This window comes from Berghia stephanieae, chromosome 12 (genome assembly GCF_034508935.2).
Source record: "Berghia stephanieae isolate SIO BIC M18660-M18661 chromosome 12, UCSD_Bste_1.3, whole genome shotgun sequence".
NCBI classification, from domain to species: domain Eukaryota; kingdom Metazoa; phylum Mollusca; class Gastropoda; order Nudibranchia; family Aeolidiidae; genus Berghia; species Berghia stephanieae.
The window spans coordinates 5931812-5956811 of record NC_088371.1 but is presented as its reverse complement, the minus strand read 5'-3'; the positions used below and the strand labels follow the sequence as shown (position 1 = coordinate 5956811).

Genomic DNA, 25000 nt, shown 5'->3' with positions numbered 1-25000 from the left:
AGAGAGAGAGAGAGAGAGAGAGAAAGAAATGGAAGGAGGGAGAGAGAGAAAGAAAGAGAGATAGAGATAGACACACAAACACACACACACACACACACACAGAGAGAGAGAGAGAGAGAGAGAGAAAGAGAAAGAATAGAGAGAGAAAGAAAGATAGAAAGGGGAGAAGGGAGAGAGATAAAGGGGGGGGGGGGAGAGAAATAAAGAAAGAGAGATAGAGATACACACACACACACACACACACAGAGAGAGAGAGAGAGAGAGAGAGAGGGGGGGGGGAGACAGAGAGAAATATTGATAGATAGATTTATTGATAGATAGAAAGAGAGAGAGAGTGTGTTTGTGAGAGTGAGAGAGATAGATAGATAGATAGATAGATAGAGAGAGAGAGAGAGAGAGAGACAGGGAGGGGGGGGGGGACATGGAGTGGAAATCAGACTCAATCCACTTGCATCGCTATTATATATGCCAAGACTATCTCAATCCCACATCGTAGATATTTCACCCAGACCTCGTTGATAACTTGAAGATGTCAGTCAGTCAGTCAGAGAAACAAACAAAAAACAACAAACAAACAAAAACCCAAAAATAACGTTCGTAATGATTATCAATAACAATGTGAAATTGAATGTAAGCTTCAGTTTAAACCACGAAACCCCCCCCCCCCCCCCCCCCCGCCCAGATAAAATGGACATTTCCGGTTTCCCCTTTATCAACAAAACAGGATGAATGAATCACTGCATGCAGATGTATGTAGTGTTTCATTCATCCTGTTTTGTTATTAAAGGGGAAACCCGAAACGTCCATTTTATATGTTTTCGAATATTAAATTGAAGCTTACATTCAATTTCACATTGATATTAATTTATTTCTTCGAGCTTCAAGCTGCAACGTTTACAATACCCTGTTCTGATTATCATGTACCTTAAATACGTGTCACCGTGTCTTCGTCTAGGATGCAAGACAAGAATATAGTTTAAAAAGTATGACTAACAACAAGAAAGAAGTTTGTCCAAGAAGTAATTAAAGTATAGATGGAAACATTACTGTTGATGACGTCTTTTTTTGAATAGGATTAAAAAGGTGCGCCTTCTGTTCCATTGTCTTGGCCTTTTGTTTTGTACACAATGAGACTACTGAAGTCCCGAGACATATTTATATAGAATTTAATCAGTCTGGCAGACCGAGCGACAAATCACCATTTTTTTCATTTTTGCTAAAAAAATATTTTAAAATCATTTTATATAACCGACCCTTCGTTTTAAAGTGTTATGTTGTTGTCGGTGTAAGCAAGGGGCCAAAACTTTGGCATTCAGAACTATTAGGGAGCTGGAGTTTATCCCGGTTTCTTGAGCGCGATACGGACAATAGCAATTGCTTGCTCACCGTTTGGATAAAACCACTGGGAGAAGAAGAAGAAGAAGAAGAAGAAGAAGAAGAAGAAGAAGAAGAAGAAGAAGAAGAAGAAGAAGAAGAAGAAGAAGGGAAGAAGGAAGAAGAAGAAGAAGAGAAAGAAGAAGAAAAGAAGAAGAAAGAAGGAGAAGAAGAAGAAGAAGAAGAAGAAGAAGAAGAAGAAGAAGAAGAAGAAGAAGAGAAGAAGAAGAAGAAGAAGAAAAGAGAAGAAGAAGAAGAAGAAGAAGAAGAAGAAGAAGAAGAAGAAGAAGAAGAAGAAGAAGAAGAAGAAGAAGAAGAAGAAGAAGAAGAAGAGAAGAAGAAGAAGAAGAAGAAGAAGAAGAAGAAGAAGAAGAAGAAGAAGAGAAGAAGAAGAAAGAAGAGAAGAAGAAGAAGAAGAAGAAGAAGAAGAAGAAGAAGAAGAAGAAGAAGAAGAAGAAGAAGAAGAAAGAAGAAGAAGAAGAGAGAAGAAGAAGAAGAAGAAGAAGAAGAAGAAGAAGAAGAAGAAGAAGAAGAAGAAGAAGAAGAAGAAGAAGAAGAAGAGAAGAAGAAGAAGAAGAAGAAGAAGAAGAAGAAGAAGAAGAAGAAGAAGAAGAAGAAGAGAAGAAGAAGAAGAAGAAGAAGAAGAAGAAGAAGAGAAGAAGAGAAGGAAAGAAGAGGAGGAGAAGAAGAAGAAGAAGAAGAAGAAGAAGAAGAAGAAGAAGAAGAAAATACATAGTTTACTACAGAATCTAAAAAGCTGGGCAGATTTATCGAGCACTGCCCATCAAACGATCGATACCACCCAACACGGTTTTACAATAGTAGCAAAGAGGGGATTAGGTAATCGCCGGTACTCGAATATGACACGGTGATTTGCCCAGCCTTTGTTGTTATGTTGACACAAGAGACGGTTATGACAAGAGTGGGCCACGGGGCCATATCGGGGGCCATAATTACGATAATGGTCCGCTCAGTCCATGCGTGTTGTGTCAACACAAAAGGAGAGATAATAATAATATTATTCATTGATGTCAACATGAGCAGATAACAACAGACGTAGCTGTCATAACGGAAAGTCACGTTTGTTTTTGGTCCTGTAAATTAAAAAAAGATCTGAAACGCAGATATAAAATGATTTTTTTATATAACAAAAATGAAAAAAATGGTGATTTGTTAGTAGATTCTGGAATATCGTTAAGTTGACAGAGCATATTATATAAATTTTCAATTAAAAACAAACAAACAAACAAATTAAATGACTTATAAAAATATTAAAGCAAACACAGCAAAAAACAAAACAAAACAAACAAACTAAACAACAACAAAAGAAAAAACCAAAAAAAAACAAAAAACAACAAAAAACAATCAAGAAACAAAGCAAAACAATAAAAGGCAAAAACAAAACAAAGTAAAAACAAAAAGGACTTATCTGGATACTCGTATTCTTGACTATGTAATCCCTATCAACCTATTCTTTTAATTTAAAAAGAATAAAAAAGAAGTTTGGAGATCAATATTGTTCTGTATAACCAATGTTATTTAATTTTTTATCAAGGAGCACAGAATTACTGGCAAGTCTAAAAAAATTATACATTTATTTTTCAAAGACTGATTTACGTGTAACTTGCAAACCCGCCTGAAATCAAGGGTGATTCTTTTTGCCCGTTGATTCAAATTTGTTAATTCGAATAATATCTGCTAGGCCGTAATCATAAGCCCTGAATTTGACCTTTGGCCTTCGGATTTACAATATATATATATATATATATATATATATATTATATATATATATATATATATATATATATAGAATGCGCTTGGCCAAGGAGTTCACAACATTGCCATCCGGAAGTATAACGGACCAACACACAAACTCTGTGTAACCATGAACTTTTATAGTCTGGTTAATACAGTTTAGTGAGAACAACTCACAAACGCGGATGGCAAAAACAATAACAAAGGCCTGAGTGACGTCATCTGCATACTATATATATATATATATATATATATATATATATTATATATATATATATATATATATGGCCTCTGTAATCGGACCGATCAAAGTTGGTCACTCAAAAGATTTGTCTTTTTTGTTTTGTTTTTGTTTTTAAGGGTTTTACGGCGCTTGCAACACATTTAGGTTTCATCAGCGCCAGTAACAAGGAAGAAAATGGGATAGTTAAAAGTTCTAGAATTACAATTAAAGCACCCAAAGAAAAAGTAAGACATAGGGGAACTGGGAACAAATAGGGATCAGATGTAGATTCCAAGAGCACACCACTAATGTGCTTAGTTTGAGATCACCTATAAGTTTCATCCGGACATAAGCACACAATCCAACAAAGAGGAATACACTAAAATGCTTAAATCATACATTCAAAATAACAAATATAATCATACATAACAGAGAGATGATTTACAAGGGGAAAAATATCATCTCCCAAAACAATAACTATGCATTTCACTGTTTCCTTCCCAGATAGGTAATCTCATTCCAAGACAAAGACAGAAAGCATGTTGGAAAACATATAAAAGGGGATAGAAGACACAGTATGTTCCTCCCTGCCCGCTATGGGAGAGATTTGTCTTGATCTATATTAATTTCCACAATAAGTAAAATAGAGGATTGCCTTTTAATAAGAGCATTTATTTCTCCTCAATTATTTGGGGTTCTCGACTCGTATCAATAAACAATTTTCCACATTGATTACCGTTTTGATAAGGTGAGTCACAAATTGCTTTATTTCTGTTTTTTTTTTTCAATTTTTTTTTGAATTCCGTAGAATGAATCAATATCTTAGATTTAAAAGATTGTTGCTTTGGTTTCAAATACGGTGTTTACAGAAAACAGTTGGGGCGAGATTTAGAAGGCATGATTGCACCATTAAAGTAATTTGACGTTGGCATTTGAACACAATTAGATAGAATAATTATAGTGTTATCGTTATTACACAAATAATGTTGCTATTAAAACCATTTACTGCATGCTCAATACATTTCCACACAAAAAAGAAAATAACAACAACAATATAAACAACAACAACAACAACAGAAAGAATAAACAAAACAAAAACAAAAATCCAACAAAAACCGCACAAACAAAACAAAAAACAAAAACAAAAAACAAAAAAAAACAAAAATAAAAAACAAAAAACAAAACAAGACAGAAACGATAAACAAACAAGGAAAATATACAAATAAATCTTGGAGAATTTCTGGGAAGTATTTGTACTCTTTCCTCAATTTTGGGACATCTTGTAAATCAATGGTCGCCTTTAATACAACCCTCTCTAACCCCCCCCCCCGCCGGATTCTCCTCCCAAGTTACATCCCCCCCCCCCCTTTAGACCATGTATTGAATTCCAGTAAAATCTTAATTTCTCTCGCTATTGATTTGGCTGCAACCAACTGCAGACAATGCCGATTTCACTAAGAAAGCAGCAATAAGAGCTTCACTGAACTGAAATTGATTCGCTGTTGTCTTGACGAAAATGGTAACGTAGATTTGATTCAAAATGAATGAATAATAATACAAACATACGTGTGTGTCTATGTGTGTGTGTTTGTTTGTTTGTTTGTTTTTATGTATATAGATAGTATGCGCTTAGCGAATAAGCTCACAACATTGGCATACGGAAGTATAACGGACCAACACACAAATCTATGTGTAACCTTGAACGTTTATAGTCAGGTTAATACAGTTTAGTGAGAATTAATCATAAACGCGGATGGCAAAAAAAAAAACAAAAAAAAAAAAAAAAACAATAACAAAGACCCGAGTGACGTCAACTTTATTCTATAGATAGTATGTAGATGACGTCACTCAGGCCTTTGTTATTGTTTTTGCCATCCGCGTTTGTGAGTTGTTCTCACTAAACCGTATTAACCAGACTATAAAAGTTCATGGTTACACAGAGTTTGTGTGTTGGTCCGTTATACTTCCGGATGGCAATGTTGTGAACTCCTTGGTCAAGCGCATTCTATCTATCGATACAAGCATTGTTGACCATTCAATGAACGTGATGAAAAGTCGATCAACTCAAAATTTATGACAATACAGTATTGTTCAAATTGGCATAATTTACGACTTTGTAAAAGTTCTCCACGGAGCTTTTTATTTGGCCATGGAGATGTGTATATTCTGCGTTTAATATCTTATACCTGCTTCTGATCCAGAGAATACGCTTCAACAGTCGTGACGTCACTACCCTCGTCATGACGCATGGTAACTTAGTAACTGGCTCTAAAACTATCGGAACAATGGCGGACGCCCTTATGAAATATATCTCCCGCGAGCATAAAAGCGTATCCAGAGGAGAAAAAAAAACATTATAAATCTGATCATGTTTTGACTTTTATATATTCTGATCACAAGACGTATGAAAAGTTCTAGCCAACATGAAGAATAAAAAGTACCGCCCAGCAACGGCGGACATCAGACTATTGAATTCTATTGCAGTCTTTACTTGTTGAAAAACACGTCATCTATAAAATATCTCCCATTGTCACTAAATTAGCCAGTAGATTTTTGACCAATCAAAACGTGGAATTTGTGACACACCATCACACGTGCTCGGAAAACATAGTTGGTTGTTTATAGATAGAATGCGCTTGGCCAAGGAGTTCACAACATTGCCATCCGGAAGTATAACGGACCAACACACAAACTCTGTGTAACCATGAACGTTTATAGTCTGGTTAATACAGTTTAGTTAGAACAGCTCACAAACGCGGATGGCAAAAACAATAACAAAGGCCCGAGTGACGTCATCTGCATACTATCTATAAACGGTAACGTGAATGAAATCGACCTCTCTCTGATCATTGTTATTGTTTTTATACCACCAAATGGATGACTAGTTATCACATGATTTTCTCGATGAGATTATGGACATTAAAGTTTGCACAAAGTTTTCTGTGTTGGTTCTATTGATCAAGCGGTAGAACAGTGGGTATTTTACTGAAACGCATACCATAAATAGTAAAACTTGTGTAGTTTCCTGTGTCTACCAATCAACACCATTGTTTACATTATGACGATTGTCCGAGAGGAGTGGTTATCTAAGTGTCTATAGTCATGCCCCTGCATATTTAAATGGCCTTGTACAATCCTGTGTATTGGAGGAAAGAATGTAACAAATCTGAGGTATGCAGATGATACGGTTCTACTGGCAGAATCTTAACATGAACTACAAGAATTACTGGATGTTGTAGTCAGGAGTAGTGAAAATATGGGACTGGAACTGAATATATCTAAAACAGAATGTATGACGGTATCTAAAAATAATAACCCACCAGCCTGTGTAATAACAAGCAGAGGACAAACAATACAACAAGTTGAATGTTTCAAATATTTAGTCTTCAGTGTAACATCCAATGGAAAATCAGATTGTGAAATAAAGAAAAGAATAGGTATGGCGAAGAATGCATTCAACCAGCTGCATACAATTATGAAAAACAGGAATATTAGCATGAAAACAAAAATCAAAGTCCTGGATTGCTATGTACTGTCTGTGCTGCTATATGGTTGTGAGAGCTGGATCATAAACAATACCATGGTTAAAAGACTGGAGGCAGCGGAAATGTGGTTTTACAGAAGACTGATGAAGGTGTCATGGCTGGAAAGGAAAAGAAATGAAGAAATTTTAGAAATGGCAAACGGAAAAAGATCACTGATAATAAAAATCATCAAACGCCAAATGGAATTTTTAGGACACATTATCCGCCACCCTGGTTTGGAAGTATTCGCCTTGACTGGAAAGATGAATGGAAAAAGAATAAGAGGAAGACAAAGAATAACTTATTTGAAAGGGATAAGAACTTGGACAGATGAAGCTGAGAAAGGTGGCGCTGCTTTAATAAAATTGGCAAGAGATAGATCAGCTTGGCGGAAGATGACCTCCGACGTCTGCTTCAGATATGGAACTACATGATGATGATGATGATGTACAATCCTATTGTCAGAGTAGAAATCTTAGATCTAATGGCGATGGAACAATCTAATCTAAACCTAAAACATCCTCCAAATTGATGAACAATCGTTTGAACTTTTGGCATCCCATAATTTTTGGAATGCTCTTTCCCAGAAAATCAGAAGTGCCGACTCATTATCAGTTTTCAAATCTAAATTGAAAAACCAACTTTTTGTCTTATGATTTCTATTTTGTTAATGAAGATTGTCCTATTATCTTTGTAAAATATAATGTCTATTGCAATGTAAGGAATTAAAAAATCTATTTTTCTATTTTTCATTGTATCTCTGTATTTATTTGAAGATTGTAAAGCGCCTAAAGCCCGATATTATTATTATTATTATTATTATTATTATTATTATTATTATTATTATTATTATTATTATTATTATTATTATTATTATTATTATTATTATTATTATTAATATTATAATAATAATAATTATATTATTATTATTATTATTATTATTATTATTATTATTATTATTATTATTATTATTATTATTATTATTATTATTATTATTATTATTATCACATTTCGCTCTTTTATTGTAGGATCCTTTCCTAATGTCAAGAACAGAAAATGGTTCATATAAATCTTAAGAAATTGATAGTATTCAAAATAATGAGAGGAACAACTAACTGGTATGGATTCAATACAAGTACTCCCACCTCATTGTCATCCTCGCTAACCGGAAGGTGAACCCACAACACACGTACTAAAATGTGCAAAACAAATTTATTGATTTTTCCATAAAATCATATACGCTTCAACAGTCGTAACGTCACTTCCCTCGTAAAGACGCATGGTAACTTAGTAACTGGCTCTAAATTATCGGAACAATGGCGGACGCCCTTGTGTTCTCCAAAGAGCTTAGAAGCGTATCCAAAGGAAAAAAAAAACCATTATAAATCTGATCATGTTTTGACTTTTAACATTCTGATCACAAGTCATATGAAAAGTTCTAGCCAGCATGAAGAATGAAAAGTAAATATTTTCTTTGTTTAGAACCACGATGGCTGCCGTTGCTGAGCGACGTGACATCAGACATGACATCAGACTATTGAATCCCATTGTAAACACCGTGCAATAGTTGGTGACGATTGGTCCAGTGGTTTCGGAGCCTTAGTGTTACAAAAAATTCAATTTGCCAAAATAAGTAGTAAGTTACGGGAGATTATCATAGCGTAATATCCGTTAAACTATGCTCAAAGCGCTTTGCAAGATGTCCTATAACCAACAGCAACACTCAACGCCTTATAATATAATACGAGACATATTGCTCTCGGTCTTATGAACTAATTATAGATAGTATGCGCTTGGCTAAGAAGCTCATTGCCATCCGGAAGTATAACGGACCAACACACAAAACAGTGTGTATCCATGAACGTCTATAGTCGGGTTAATACAGTTCAGTGAGTATTACTCATAAACGCGGATGGCACAAAACAATAACAAAGACCTAAGCGACGTCATCTTCGAACTATATATAACATTTTCTCCTTACCGACGTCTACCGGATCAGATTGTAAAAGACTCCCGCCTGTAAAGGGTAACTCTCTAATATATCGGGGAACCTATTTATTATTGATTTTATCGACAGAATTCTAATCTCTTCCTCTTTCTCAAAGAGGTCTGGCTCCTGCTTTTCTCATAAATATCAAAAGTTTTTTCTTTTTCTTTTTTTTTTTCTTTCCTTTTTCTTGTCTGTTTCTTTTTTTTTTTTTTTTTTTTTTTTTGTCCTCAATGGGCCTTGGGTTTCTCCGAAATTCTCATGCATGGATTTTTTATTTTATTTTGGAAGAATGTTTAGATGTATCTAGGTGACATTTTCAAATCGGTCATGAGTTGTGATGGGTGGAGAGAGAGAGAGAGAGAGAGAGAGAGAGAGAGAGAGAGAGAGAGAGGGGGGGAGGGATAGAGAGGAAGAGAGGAATGTGGGTAGAAAAAGAACGAGAGTGTGTGTGTGGAAAAGCGGAGGGAAGAGGGAGAGAAATGGGGAAAGAGATGAAGAGAGAGAAAAAGTTCTAGTGAGAAAGAAAGAAAGAAAGAGAGAGAGAGAGAGAGAGAGAGAGAGAGAGAGAGAGAGAGAGAGAGAGAGAGGGGAGGGAGAGAGAGAGTGAGGGAATTGAGTGAAAGAAGTAGAATAAATGTGGGTGATAGTAGGAAAAGGAACATTGAAAGCAAGTGAGAGGGAGATGGAGGGAGAGAGAGAGAGAGAGAGAGAGAGAGAGAGAGAGAGAGAAAGAGAGAGAGAGAGAGAGAGACGGTGAAAGTTAGAGATATATAATATGAAGAGAGGAGATAGATAGATGGACGATTACGTGTATAGATAAATAACTTAATGGATGGAAAGATATATAATGGGAATATAGATGGGTAGGTAGATCGGTCCATAGTAAAGATAGGTTCATGTAGGTTCATGTCGGTTCATGATAACCTTTCTGACCACTGACATTTTAGTTAGATCAGGTTTTCAGATCCGACGGAAAGTACTTATTTGAAAAAGACTACTGGTCAGAGAAGGTGAGAAAGGGAAGAGTACTGATTGTTCCCATCAGAAAGAGGCAGTTACGGTTTCTGGGACATGTGTGGAGAAGAGACGGAATAGAAAAGTTGGTAACATCTGGGATGATCGAAGGAAAGAGAGCTAGAGGAAGACAAAGAATGACTTATGTAAATAACCTAAGAATGGCCAAATGTGACTTTAAAAGGAACACAGATTCCATGCGCACCGCAGAGGATCGTGATTCGTGGAGACAGCTGACCGGCAACGTGTTCAAGAGTACAAGCCACGATGGATGGTGATGACTGGTCTCCTATCAAAAGGATAGCACGCAATGTTTCATGTGCATTCAATGCTGCTGTCTGAGAAAGTGTAAATGTTGCTGCTCGAAGCTCGAAGAAATAAATAATAACGTGAAGTTGAATGTAAGCTTCACTTTGATTACAAAAACAGATCAAATGAACGTTTCGGGTTTCCCCTTTATCAACAAAACAGGTTGATTGAAACATGTCTCTTATGTCTGAGAAATAAGCTTCGTGGCTCAGAATGATTATTTTTTTTTTAATCTACTGACGATACCCCAGACGTCGTGTGTGTATGTGTGTGTGTATGTTTGTGTGTGTGTGTGTGTGTGTGTGAGTGTTTGTTTGTCAGTGTGGAATATTATGTCAATGTTATTGTCGACACTGTAATTGGCCGAGATGACACAAATCGGTGAAGAGATAAAGTAGAGATTGATGTAAGACCATAAACTGACTAGGTTATCATGTAACATCCGACATCCGTATGGGTGTGTGTGTGTGTGGGGGGGGGGGCGGTGGGGGGGGGGGGATGTGACGAATTGGATGGAATATTAATATCAGTATTAAAGATCATCATAGCTGTTGTGCTTGCCAGTGAAAATATCGAGGGGGTGCCTGCACAAAGTCCTTAACGGTGGGTTCCTTGATATGCGGCTATGTGGTCTAGTGGTATGACACTCGTTTTCGGATCGGAAGGTCCTGGGTTCGAGCCTCGCGCTCGGCGCATAGTTGAGTCCTTGGAAAAAAACTCTTTACTCACATTCTCTCACAGTACTCAGGTGTAAAATGAGTACCTGGCCGTTAACAGCGTTGTCTTTGTCTGAAAAATTGTAATATCCCCTAACAGGCGTCATGTCCCGTCCTACATGTTAAATGTTGCTGTTGACCAGGGACCCCTTGTAAAGCGCTATGAGCACGTTTAGTGGATATTGCGCTATATAAAGCTCAAGCTCAAGTTCCTTGATGTCACAGGAGAACAAATCAAAAGTTTGTGGATTTCCATCCGCAGACAATAGGCTTCAATAGTCGTGACGTCACTTCCCTCGTGATGACGCATAGTAACTTAGTAACTGGTTCTAAAACTATCGGAACAATGGCCGACGCCCTAATGAAATACTTCTCCGACGAGCAATAAAAGTGTATCCAGATGAGAAAAAAAACATTATACTTCTAATCATGTTTTGACCTTTATACATTCTGATCACGTGATATGTGAAAAAGTTCTAGCCAGCATAAATAATACTATATAAAAAGTACTGATTTTTCTTTGTTCAGACATCAGACTATTGAATCCAAATGCCTAAAATAAACCTTTGAAAAAATAATATTATAAACACGAAATTCGGGCTCCTGAATCAATCCTATCTATAAACGTAACCTCAGAGACATCTGCTTTGAACATTAATCGAAGATTCTCTCAGCTCTTTGTATTAATAAACGATTTTTTTTTACATAAATGGATTCAATAATCTGATGTCACGTCGCCCAGCAACGGCGGCCATCGTGGTTCCAAACAAAGAAAATCGGTACTTTTTATTCTTCATGCCGGCTAGAACTTTTCATATGTCTTGTGATCAGATTGTGTAAAAGTCAAAAGATGATCAGATTTATAATGTTTTTTTTTTTCCTCTGGATACGCTTTTATGCTCGTCGGAGAAATATATCATAAGGGCGTCCGCCATTGTTCCGATAGTTTAGAGCCAGTTACTAGGTTACCATGCGTCATTACGAGGGAAGTGACGTCATGACTGTTGAAACGTATAAACCAAGGACTATTGTGATGATTTTTATACCGATACAATCGTGATTATAATACGAAGAGAATTAAATAACAATGTGAAATTGAATGCAAGCTTCAATTTAATATACGAAAATAGATAAAATTGGACGTTTCGGGTTTCCCCTTTATCAACAAAACAGGATGAATGAAACTTTGGAGACGATTGAGATAATAATGACATTATCTCATTCGTCTGTAGTGTTTCTTTCATCCTGTTTTGTTGATAAAGGAGAAACCCCGAAACGTCCATTTTATCTATTTTCGTATATTAAATTGAAGCTTGCATTCAATTTCACATTGTTATTTATTTCTTCGAGCTTCGAGCAGCGACATTTACATGACCTAATAATGAAAAGGTGCGTATGGCCAGTACCACCAGACACAACACAGAGAACCATACCGTCAAAACGGGTACTTGATTCTATCAATTTTTAGGCTTTGACCAATATTTTTTAAAAACAAACAAACTTGATCATGTTAGGCTCACTTTTCAGTTCTTACTTAGCCTTGGATTTTAAAGTAATTTAAATAAATGAGCTTTTATATAGCGCAATTTCCACTAAACGTACTCAAAGCGCTTTACAATGGGTCCCTAGCCAACTGCAACACGTAACATGTAGGACAGGACATGACGCATGTTAGGCGATCTTACACATTCTTTTTTGGACAGAGACAACGCTGTTAACGGCCAGGTACTCTTTTTACACCTGAGTACGGTGAGAGAATGTGAGTAAAGAGCCTTCTCCAAGGACTCAACTATTCGATGATCGAACCCAGGACCCTTTCGATCCGAAAGCGAGTGTCATACTTCCGGATGGCATCGGTGTGAGCATCTTAGCCAAGCGCATACTATCAATAGACTGACGTAAAATGGACCAACACACAAAACAATGTGTAACCGTGAACGTTTATAGTCTGGCTAATACAGTTTAGTGAGAATTACTCATAAACGCGGATGGCAAAAAGCAAATGACAAAGACCCGAGTGACGTCAACTTCATGCTATCTGTAGACTTTTCGTCTTGTTGATGTATGAAGACAGTGTGAAAGATCACGTGACATTATATCTATCACAATCCCGGAGGAACGGGAGTTAATTTGGAAATACAGAAAGGGGGGACAATTGATTCTGACGTGATGAAAGGGCATGGATACGGGCACTGTCCATCGGTTTTGTAGCTACCGAGAAATTTAGTATCGTAGTAGATATATATATATATATATACATATATATATATATATATATATATATATATATATATATATATATATATATATAATATATATAAAAGAAGAAAATTATGCCTTTTGCGCCACGATATCATAAGATATCGTCGCCCAGGCATTCCACGAAGGAATATAGATAACTCATCAAACAAGATGTCTGATGTCAACAGGAATCACCCATGTTGTCCAAGTGAGCAAATCGGGGGTTAATAATCTTGCTCAAGGAAAAAAAAAACGAAAGTGCCTGAAGCGGGGCTCGACCCCGGGTCATCCGGATCACAGTGCATTACCTTAACCACTCGGCCACTTCGCCCCCCCCCCCCATATATATATATGTTATATACCTACTTCGATTCTAAATTTCTCGCTAGCTACAAAACCGATGGACAGTGCCCGTCTCCTAGTCCCTTAATACTTAAACTATGAACGTTCAAGGTTAGACACAATTTGTGTGTTGGTACGTTATTTCTGGCTGGCGGATGTTGTGAGTAGTTGCCTAAACGCATAGCACCAATAATTTATAATGTTTTGTGATTGCTTTGACGTGTTAACTTTATGAATAATTTATCTTTTCTATTTATCTTTCTCATCCTCCTCATCCCTACCCCCCCACCCCCCTCCAAAACCCTCATCATACCTCACCAACCACATCTTATCACGTGATCCAGTCTCACAGAGTGACACAGCCGCCCCAACTCATCATCAAGCCCAGAAAAGATCTGCAGCTATTCTAGAACCAGTAGACTCAGCGTATGCAGGAGTAGACATGGACCAAGCCTTTCCCTACCCATCAAGCTATTTGGAAACTCCCTTTGATATAAACGATGACAAATACTGGAGAAATCCTTTATTCGGAAAACTGATCAGATACGGAAAGAGGGGTGGATCTTTACTCCGTTTCGGTAAACGGGGTGGTTCTTTGTTTCGATTCGGTAAACGGGGCGGTTCTTTGCTTCGATTCGGAAAACGAAGCGATGCTCAGGAATTTGACGAAAGCGAGGCTGAGAAGAGAAACAGCTTGTTCCGATTCGGAAAGCGCGAATTTGATACTGATAATGTTTGGGATACTCTGGATCATTACTACGGAGTTCCCTCAGCGGCATTAAGTGATGACGTAGACAGCAAAAGAAATGTAAACAGTTTCCATTGGGGTGATTCTGAAAAATAAAAAGTTAGATTTTTAAAAGTTTCTGAATTAATGATTAATGTGTGATCAGTTTATATTGAAATGATTGGTATAGTTAACATTTTTGTTAATGATTTATACATGTTCCATAGTTATAGATGAATAGATCAATTAAAGATAAATATTCACTCATTTATCATTATCATATATATATATATATATATATATATATATATATATATATATATATATATATATATATATATTTTCCTTTTTGAAGATTTATAACCCTTTGGAAAGTTAGTATTTTTAGATGGAAAAAAAATAATTATAAAACAACGTATGCCCTATAGAGGATTCAATTTGTATCAATAAGTTAACATTTGGTTAAAATCAATGCTTTAAAAAAAGTTTACTATTGTAAAAACACAACTTTCGTTGGTGAGTGATCGCTCTTATCTATTTTGGAACTACTGAAAAAAATGTATTCGCATGAAAAAAAAAAGAAGATAATTATGCATTATTTACATTTTCCAACCTATTTTTATCCAAATTTATCTTTGCTTAACTCCAGTTTCGATAAGACCAGCAACAAATAAATATGACATAAATGAGAAAAAGGACTAGAAGAAAATATATGAAATAAAACTTTTGAAAATCCCTACAAAATTAAATGGCAAAACTGTCGTTTTTTCGTTTTCATAAATTTAGATAATTCGTAAACTAAACGCCAAGAAGTGTAAAGAGCCGATTTAACACTTACGCTTCATATATGTGAACCATCTTCTCAAAACGGTATTATGTCGGAACCATATTATGCTTAAAAGCCGAATTTGATGATAAACTGGTCAAAACTATAAACTGTTGTCATTAGCACCATAAAATATGGTATCCATTCTCCTCAATAAATCATAATGTAAACTCAACACAAGTTTGATATTTCTGGCTATAAATTCAATTTTCAAAATCTTAACCAATCCGGCTTAATACCGTTTTGAGGCGAAGTGTCATATATTCTCTTAGTTTGATCTTTTTAAAAAAATAATATACAACGCAATATGATCAAAGCGCTTTAGAAGATGTCCCAAGTCAACAGTAACATTTATTATAATATTATAAGACGAGACATGGCACCATTGAGGCGCTATCAAAATTTTTTTTCTTTTCAACAGAGAAGAAACTGCTTGGGGCTTAGTACTCGTTCGACACCCCCCCCCCCCCAAAAAAAAAAAAAAAAAAAAACCAGCAAAAAACACACTCTCACAGACTTGCTATTGAGATAATGTGATAAAACGTCTTGCCAGTGCAATACAATAATAGGTCTCTTAAAGGAAAAAAAAAACAACTAACAAACAAACAAACAGTTTGCCCATAAATTTGAAGAAAAAAAAACCAGACAGATCTATTTATCTAAAAGGTGATTGTCTAAAAGTTGAGTAAATTTTGATCACATGTATTGTTTATGTATTTTTTATCATAGTTTAAAATTATTAGAATGAGATGTTGCATAACGGTTGTTTTCATAAGCCAAATTAATGATATATTCGATAATTAGTCTTTATGATATTATATCATGAAAAATGCTCAACTGAAAATTTAGTTTGGATATCTACACTTCTAATTTTGGATTTGAAACAAACACTGACTTGAGTGATTGGCTTGTTTCTAAATATAGAACTACCTCCATTGGATTGAAAAAAAAAAAAAAAGAAAAAAAAAAAGGATTCTTGCCGTTCTTAGAAATTCACTCATCGTGGTGGTTTGAGAGAATTGTAAATCACCAAATTTGTTCACTTCATGCAGGCTTGCCGCAAAGTAGTATCTACCCTTCCTCTTTGTCATGGAGAGTAAATAAATAGAAGATTTTGTTGATTAAATGAAGATAAGATAATAAATATCGTGAAGAATGGCGTTCAACCTTACCTCTGTAGGGAGACGGAACTCCGGTAAGTTAAGGTATGATTAAATAAATTATTTATCATTTTACGACGTATTCAAAGATTTATGTCAATCTAAATAAGTGTATCGATGGAATTAATCTTAAAGAGAAACAAAAAAGGTCTTCTGTGGATCATCATCTGAAATATACACAAGTCATTACTGTTTCAAGGCTAGGACTTCAAAACATGTTTTATTAATGGTTGTGATCAATGAACGTTAATCGGTTTTTATTCCACCATGTTTCAAGTCGTATAACAAAACTTATATTTACCAATATTATGTGGTTTGTGGGGTCAAGGACGAATAGCGCCTAATGGTAATAAGTTTATGCCAGGATATGTTGCATAAACGTTGTGATAAAGGATCATTATTTATTAGTATGTGTTCCACTATGTATCAAATTACAATAGATAATCTATATTATAGAAAGGAATGTGGTGGTTTGAGGTTACGAGGAGGGGATGCGAGTTCTAAAAATAAGTCTATCCAGAGCAACTTACATAAATGTTGGGATAAATGATTATAATTCAGTATTTGATTATACCACCATGTATCCAATCAAATCACAAAATCTACAATATTAAGATAAAAGGGTGGGTGAAGATAAAACAATGGGGAGGGGGGTGCCTAGATTATTTTCAGAACGTGTTACATGAAAGTTGTGTAGTATTGTTTTCATCATTTAAATTGTTATCAAGATATTTCACACATTCTGTATTGAGATTAAAGGGTGGCTATTCGGGGTTAAGGTCGAAAAAAAAGCGTCTAATTATAATAGCGAGAACAAGAGTCGATCACTTTATAAGGTTATTTCAGGACGGAATAAAGTTATGGTTGTGATTAAATAACATGATTTAGTATTATGTTTTCCAGCATTTATCAATCCATGTCAAGTTTTGTTTGCCCATACATATACAAGAAAATTAAATCAGAAATTAGGAAAAAGATTTTTCATGCATCTTTTCACTTTTAGATATAATCTTATTCCAGACCATGTTGCACAAAGGTTGTGATTTAAATCATAAAATATTAAGAATATAATCTATAACTTCAGATAAAACGTGTCTCCCTGGACAATTGTGTGACGCACCTCATCAGTCTGGTATTACGCCATTGTGAAATGGATGTAAAATAAATGAATGTAAAATGAAGAGGATTATAAAACAAAAAATTCGTACACTCTATGTCGATCTATTCATTTTACCTATTTAAAGATATTATAATAAACATATTGCTGCTTGAAGCTCGAAGGAAAAAGATAGACGAAGACGAAGACAGATAAAGTGAACGTTTCGGGTTTTCCCTTTATCAACAAAACACGATGAATGAAAAAAAAACACTAAGGACGTTCTTAGTGTTTTATTCATCGTGTTTTGTTGATAAAAGGGAAATCTGAAACGTCCACAGTATCTGTCTTTGTCTAATAAATTGAAGTTTACAATTCACTAATCTTTATTTTTTTTTCCTATTTAAATACAAAACCTTTACCAGTAAACTACCGTGCTCAGGAAAAAGATTGTGTTTTAAAAATTGGATCAGAAAACACGTCCTTCAACTATTGATCAATTTAAGGAACCCTCATCTTGGCCCAAAAAACCCCCAAAAAACTCTCAAACCTGGGACTTCGCGAAGTCTTCCTTAATGTCCAAGGTTTTTAGAGCTGTTTTTTTACATGATGTGGGGGGGGGGGGGGGATTTAAATTGAATCGATATTTGAAGGAGGAGTCTTCAGACCAAAATTTTAAAAACTTGTTTTTCCAGAATATGGCTGTTAACTTGTTAAAGAAATAGACATAGTCATTTAATAATAATAATAATAATAATAATAATAATAATAATAATAATAATAATAATATAATATAATATATATATATATATATATATATATATATATATATTATATATATATATATATATATATATATATTTGGCTTTGAAACCTATTTAGAGAACATTAATCACTCTGTCATAATACTATAGTGAAGAGGTGAGTGGCATTTGACCATAGACTGTTTTGAGGGAAAGCACATAACATGTTCTTTGCTATAATATACTGATATAAATTATACTTTATTTTAATTTTGGAGATAAGAATCAAGAAAACTCCCAGCTTGTTTAGGAGTCTTGTTAAACCGAGGGATCTTAGATAATGATGATCAAAATGCTGATAATGATGATGATGATGATGATGATGATGATGATGATGATGATGATGATGATGATGATGATGATGATGATGATGATAATAACGATTATGATTGATGGTAATGGAATTGGTTGAAATAAAAGTAATAATTCAAGACATGGTGTTTGTTTGTTTTTTAATCAAAAATAAAACGTTTACCACTTAGATAAGTTTGTGTTTGGTGATGGGAGGTTCACGGCGTTTGCGTCACTTTAAGTACTTAATGTAATTTCTGTGCCAGAGAAAAAGGCAAGATATTGTAGGTCGAGAGCTTATCCTTGCGAAGAAGAAGGAGAAGAAGAAGAAGAAGGGGAGGAGGAGGAGGAGGAGGAGGAGGAGGTGGAGGAGGAGGAGGAGGAGGGAGAGGAGGAGGAGGATGGGGAGGAGGAGAAGGAGGAGAAGAAGAAGAAGAAGAAAAAGAAGAAGAAGAAGGAGGAGGAGGAGGAAGAGGAGGAGGAGGAGGAAGAGGAGGAGGAGGAGGAGGAGCATGACAAAGAGGAGGTTGTGGAGGTGGAGGAATTGAGGAGGAGGAAGAAGTCGTAGAAGATGATAAGGAGCAAAAAAAAAAAAGAAGAAAAAGAAATAAAACATTGTGCTTTATAAGCAAAATATCCAACAAATGTTAATGTCCCCGAAGTGTTTTACAAAAGGTCCCAAGCCAACAGCAAAAATAAACATGGATACGAGATATGGCGCTAGCTAGGGGCTATTATTAATTCCATTCTACTGAAGCAACGCTGTTGCCTATCGTGTAATAGTTTTTCATCTGAGTATAGTAAAATAATATGATGTATAGAACCTCCGGTGCGCCACCCTCAACAGGACTTAAACATTCAACCTACTTTTGGCAAGCTTAATGACATTCTACAACACAATTCACGGGTGCACAAATTAAGACAGAAGCGAATGTTCTGAGCATTTGTGGATCTTCAGAGCTTTCTTCCCGTATCTGCCGATCGAGGACCTCCGAGATGTGACGAATGCAATATTGTCTAATTTGTCCACAAATTAGAGGAAATGCGATCGTTGTTGGTGATTTTAATATTCCTTTTAACGTGAACACAAGAAACACAAGAACTTTCAAAGGCATGATTTATCGACATTCATTAATTCAATTACTATCATCCCCAACGCATGACATGGGGAATATCATCATCGACTGGGTTGTCATCAAAGAATCCAATAACAATAACTGACGTCACTTACACAGGTTACAAATTACTAGAAACAAATATCAATAATGAAAAAATACCGAATATTGTGAGGGAAAAAGTAACATCACGAGATTTGTGAAATATTGACGTTAGTGTATTTAGAAAGAACTTGGAAGCTGATCTTCATGACCTATATACAACACAGCTGTCTTCACAGTAGACAATAGGATTCAACAGCAGTCGTAACGTCACATCCTTCCTAATGACGCATGGTAACTTAGTAACACTGGCTCTAAACTATGGGAACAATGGCGGACGCCCGTATGAAATATTTCTCCGGCGAGCATAAAAGCGTATCCAGAGGGGGAAAAAACCCATAAATTTGATCATGTTTTGACTTTTACACATTCTGATCACAAGATATATGAAAAGTTCTAGTCAGCATGAAGAATAAAAAGTAATTATTTTCTTTGTTTAGAACCAAGATGGCCGCCGTTGCCGGGCGGCGTGACATCAGACTACTGAATCCAATTAGGAACGTGTGTGTCCTCAACACTCTCGAAAAACACGAACATTTAAAAACCAGAGAAATTCGTCATCGTCGTCATCGTCGTTACGCTCCCTGGTATACAGAGGATTGTGGCCAAGCCAAGAGGTGCTTGGTAGAATCGGAACGTTAATGGAAGAAGAACGATACTAGGCGTATTTATAGAATGAGGAGAAATCAATCTGCATCAGGTATGCTAAGAGAACTCCACTGACTGGCTTCCCGTTGAGAAACGTATAGAATATAAGATCTGTACTATTGTTTTAAATCACTGCACTCTGATTGTCCTGGATACATTAATGACATGGTTAAATTCTACGTCCCATCTGGAAATCTGGGATCAAAATCTGATAATCACTTGTGAAGCCAAAAGTAACCTGTAAAATCGGAGTGTCCTACACCACAAGACCACATAACCGCACATATTTACCCCGACATAATACCAATTATAGACGATTGGTCACACACACACAAACACACACACACACACACATATATATATATATATTATAAATATATATATATATATATATATATATATATATATATATATATATGACCCATCATCTCAAAACGGTATTATGTCGGAACAAACCATATTCTTAAAAGCGGAATTAATGGTTAAAATGGTCAAAAATATAAATTGTTGGCATTTGTACCTTAAAATATGGTATCCATTCTCCTCAATAAAACATACAAACTCAACACAAATCTTTATATTTCTGGCTATAAATTCAATATTCTACATCTTAACCATCCCGACTTAATACCGTTTTAGTGGCGTGGCATGTTTATGACTTAAAACATGCTGTATTTGTAATACAAAAAAAAAGAAAAAAAAATTGAAGAAAAAACTCAAATAAGGAAGAGGCGGTATAGATATAACCATTTGTCAGTTTTATTATTTTAAAAAAATGCTGTAATCCATGTTTAATGATGGACGCGGTGCCAGGCACCAAATCAACCAATATAGCCACGCCCCTATATATATATATATATATATATATATATATATATATATATATATATATATATATAGATCCGGTTTAACATTAATAAAAAGTCTCACTAGTTGCTTATTCTATGAAATACTAAATGACGACCCGCATAAGCCATAACGGGAAAGAGCCATGTGTTTATTATAGCCTTGCAGAAGGAGACAAAAAGGAGAGAAAAACGTTGATGAAAATAGACAGATCAGCCTGTGGCTTAAATGAAACTAGAGTTTGAATCAATAACACCATTAACAATAATCCTGAGTCTCGTTATTTAGAAGGAACGAAATTGACGTCACTCAGCTCTTTGTTATTGTTTTTAGACAGCCATTTTATTGATTAGTTTCGATTAAATTATATCAGTCAGTCAATAAACGTTAAATGTTATACACAGTTTTGTGTGTTCATATGATTGGTTTGACTGGCGGATGTTGTGAGTGTTTTAGCTAAACGCATAGCATCAATATCGTATTTTCTCACCTCGTCTCAAATTGGATTCAGTAGTCTGATGTCACGCCGCCCGGCAACGGCGGCCATCTTGGTTCTAAACAGAGAAAATCTGTACTTTTTATTCTTCAAGCTGGCTAGAACTTTTCATGTGTCTTGTAATCAGAATGTGTAAAAGTCAAAACATGATCAAATTTATGCTTTTTTTCCCCTCTGGATACGCTTTTATGCTCGCCGGAGAAATATTTCATACGGGCGTCCGCCATTGTTCCGATAGTTTAGAGCCAGTGTTACTAAGTTACCATGCGTCGAAGTGACGTTACGACTGTTGAATCCTATTGCAATAACTTCGTTTCAACCCATGGTTTCTTTGGGACCGAACTTTTATATGGTAGCTTGTAATTTTTTTTTTTTAATTTGAGATTTTATAGAGCGCAATATCCACTTAACGTGCTCAAGGCGCTTTACAAGAGTCTCTGGCCAACAGCAACACTAGTTGTAGTTGTAGCGTATGGCTACACCTACAAATTCAATTCGTCAACCCAGCTTCGAAAGTCTTCCTCCGTCCTAAGAACTGTTTCATAGCGACCTTCAAGTTTGGTAACTGGACAGAGGAGGACGATGTGATCGCTGGTCTCTGGAGCTGCCTGACATTTCCGGCAGGCGTCACTGTTTCCAAGTTTCCATCTGCACATATGTGATGCAGTTCTGCCATGTCCTGTTAAGATGCGATTTGAGGAAACCCAGTATTTCCTGCGTTATGGAATGCAAGCATTCTTTTAGTGGAATCTTTTATGATGTATCTTCCTCTTGGTCTTTCCCTGTTCCATATTTCTCTTCCACGCTGAAGTTTGCCATTTCTATTATATTTGAGTCTTGTTGTTGAAAGTGCTCCCTTTATGATTATTTGTATAGGAGTGTTATCTGTGGCTTCATCAATTCGTGCGTGCATCCTTTGATTAGCGTCTTGTCGTCTAAGGCTTGGTGGTGCAATGCCGCTCTGTGTTGGGAGCCACTGAGTAGGCGTTGACTTGAGACATCCTGTTATAATTCTCATTGATTCTCTTAATCGGATGTCAATGCAGTTTACATGTGGGCTCCTCATCCAAACAGGGGCACAGTATTCTTCCACACTATATAGCACAGTACCAAAGCAGACGTTCTCAGTACCTGTCGTGAAACTCTCCGTGTGGTACTTGCGAGTTTCCTCACCAGACTATTTCTTTTTGCGATTCTATGTGCAGTTCCCTCAATGTGTAAAGCAGCATCTAACATGTAGGAGGGGACATTACGCCTGTTAGGCGATATTGCACTTTTTTGGACAGATACAACGCTGTTAACAGCCAGATACTCATTTTACACCTGAGTACGGTGAGAGAATGTGAGTAAAGAGCCTTTTCCAAGGACTCAACTTTGCGCCGAACGAGGCTCGAACCCAAGACATTCCGGTCCGAAAACGAATGTCTTACCACAAGACCAAGACCACATAGCCGCACAGATTGTACTGATTATGGCCTTCGGATTTTAAGGTCTCTGGTTTTAGATGGAAAAAAAATGAAGTTTCTTAAATTGCAAAAATCCTCAGACTTCTTTTCTTCCTATCCTTCCAAATTGACAGGAAAGCCATGACGTCACATCTTTATCTGTTCCGGTTTAAAACTCATTGGAAGTGTGTAACCGACCAGTCTTCCAACCAATGCATAATAAACAAGGAATATTTTTCACATTGAATCAGATGGTGGTATATCTATTTTAGTACCGAGATGTATGGGCAGAATCTTATATTACGCTTCAACAGTCGTAACGTCACTTCCCTCGTAATGACGCATGGTAACTTAGTAACTGGCTCTAAACTATCGGAACAATGGCGGACGCCCTTATGAAATATTTCTCCAACGAGCATAACAGCGTATCCAGAGGGGAAAAAATTATAAATCTGATCATGTTTTGACTTTTACACATTCTGATCACATGACATATGAAAAGTTCTAGCCGGCATGAAGAATAAAAAGTACCGGTTTTCTTTGTTTAGAACCACGATGGCCGCCGTTGCTGGGCGACGTGACATCAGACTAATGAGTCCAATTACAGCGCGTAAAAGAGCGGGGATGGATGATCTTATTGACGACCAGCATATGTTTAGGTAGGAAAAAAGATGGCAAAAAACAATAACAACGACATGAGTGACGTCATCTTCGAACTATCTATATTCAATGTCCATGCTCTCGAGGTCATTGGTCACACTGCAAATTGTGCTCAAAGTGACCCACATAGTGAAAAGTGTTCACAGCTATTTTAAATCTCTCACATCACGATTGACCGGAAGTATAACGGACCAACACACAAACTCTGTGTAACCATAAACTTTTATAGTCTGGTTAATACAGTTTAGTGAGAACAACTCACAAACGCGGATGGCAAAAACAATAACAAAGGCCTGAGTGACGTCATCTTCGAACTATCTATAGATCGCTCCCCCATCATTGTGATAGCAGCACGGTGTGTCAAGAGCCATTAATATTGAGTACCTACCGTGTTTTGATTGCTGGAGATCTGAACACGTGTGTGTATCAAATGAAATGGACGAGACTTTCTTTTTTTAAAATTATTTCTTGCTTTGTCTGGCATCCTTCCATACACACACAAACACACACACACTCACACACACACACTTACACACACACACACACACACACCCTTGTTCAGATCTTTATCATACACCGGTGCCTGCACCTTGATTTTTTAACTCACTCAACCCTAACACCGAATAGGATCTCTAGTTTACCCGGGTTACTTTTACCTCATGCCTATAATTTATTACATATTTCTGAGACAAATTATAGTATCAAAGCTAATGATTTTTAGTATTTGCATGTTAATGAAAGTTGAATAAAACTATCTATGTACATGCTCATTTTTAATACATTTTTTCAAATTCTGAAAAGTAGAAAAAATATGTAGGATTGAAGGAGTTTATGTGATATTTTGATTGATGACCGTGTGGTATAGTCGTATTATCTGTCTAGCCACTGGTATAAAATAAATTAAATAAATAAAATTGAGCTTTTATATAGAGCGATATCCACTAAACGTGCTCAATCGATTTACAAAGGGTCCCTGGCCAACAGCAACACGTAACATGTAGAACGAGACATAACGCATGTTAGGCGATATTACAATTTTTTTCCCTACAGAGACAACGCTGTTAACTGCTAGGTATTCATTTTACACCTGAGTACGGTGAGAGAATGTGAGTCAAGAGCCCTTTTCCAAGGACTCCACTATGCGTTGAACGAGGCTCGAACCCAGGACCTTCCGATCCGAAAGCGAATATCATACCACAGACTACATGCAACTCCATTTACTACGCGTATGAGCAGCTATAATATTATGCTCTTGTTGCTAGTGTCATTCTTCATACCATGGTGCGTGTATAGATAG

At 36.1% G+C, this 25000-nt stretch overlaps 1 protein-coding gene across 1 annotated transcript in view; it reads left to right on the top strand.

Moving 5' to 3' along the window:
* LOC144957510 (uncharacterized) overlaps positions 1-14506 on the top strand; it is a 137581-nt gene extending 123075 nt beyond the window's left edge. Inside the window, exon 3 of the mRNA XM_078888840.1 lies at positions 13833-14506. Within this exon, the coding sequence (XP_078744966.1) occupies positions 13833-14332 (500 nt within the window). The 3' untranslated portion in view covers positions 14333-14506. The remainder of the gene's footprint in view (positions 1-13832) is intronic.
* The last annotated feature ends 10494 nt before the right edge of the window (positions 14507-25000 follow it).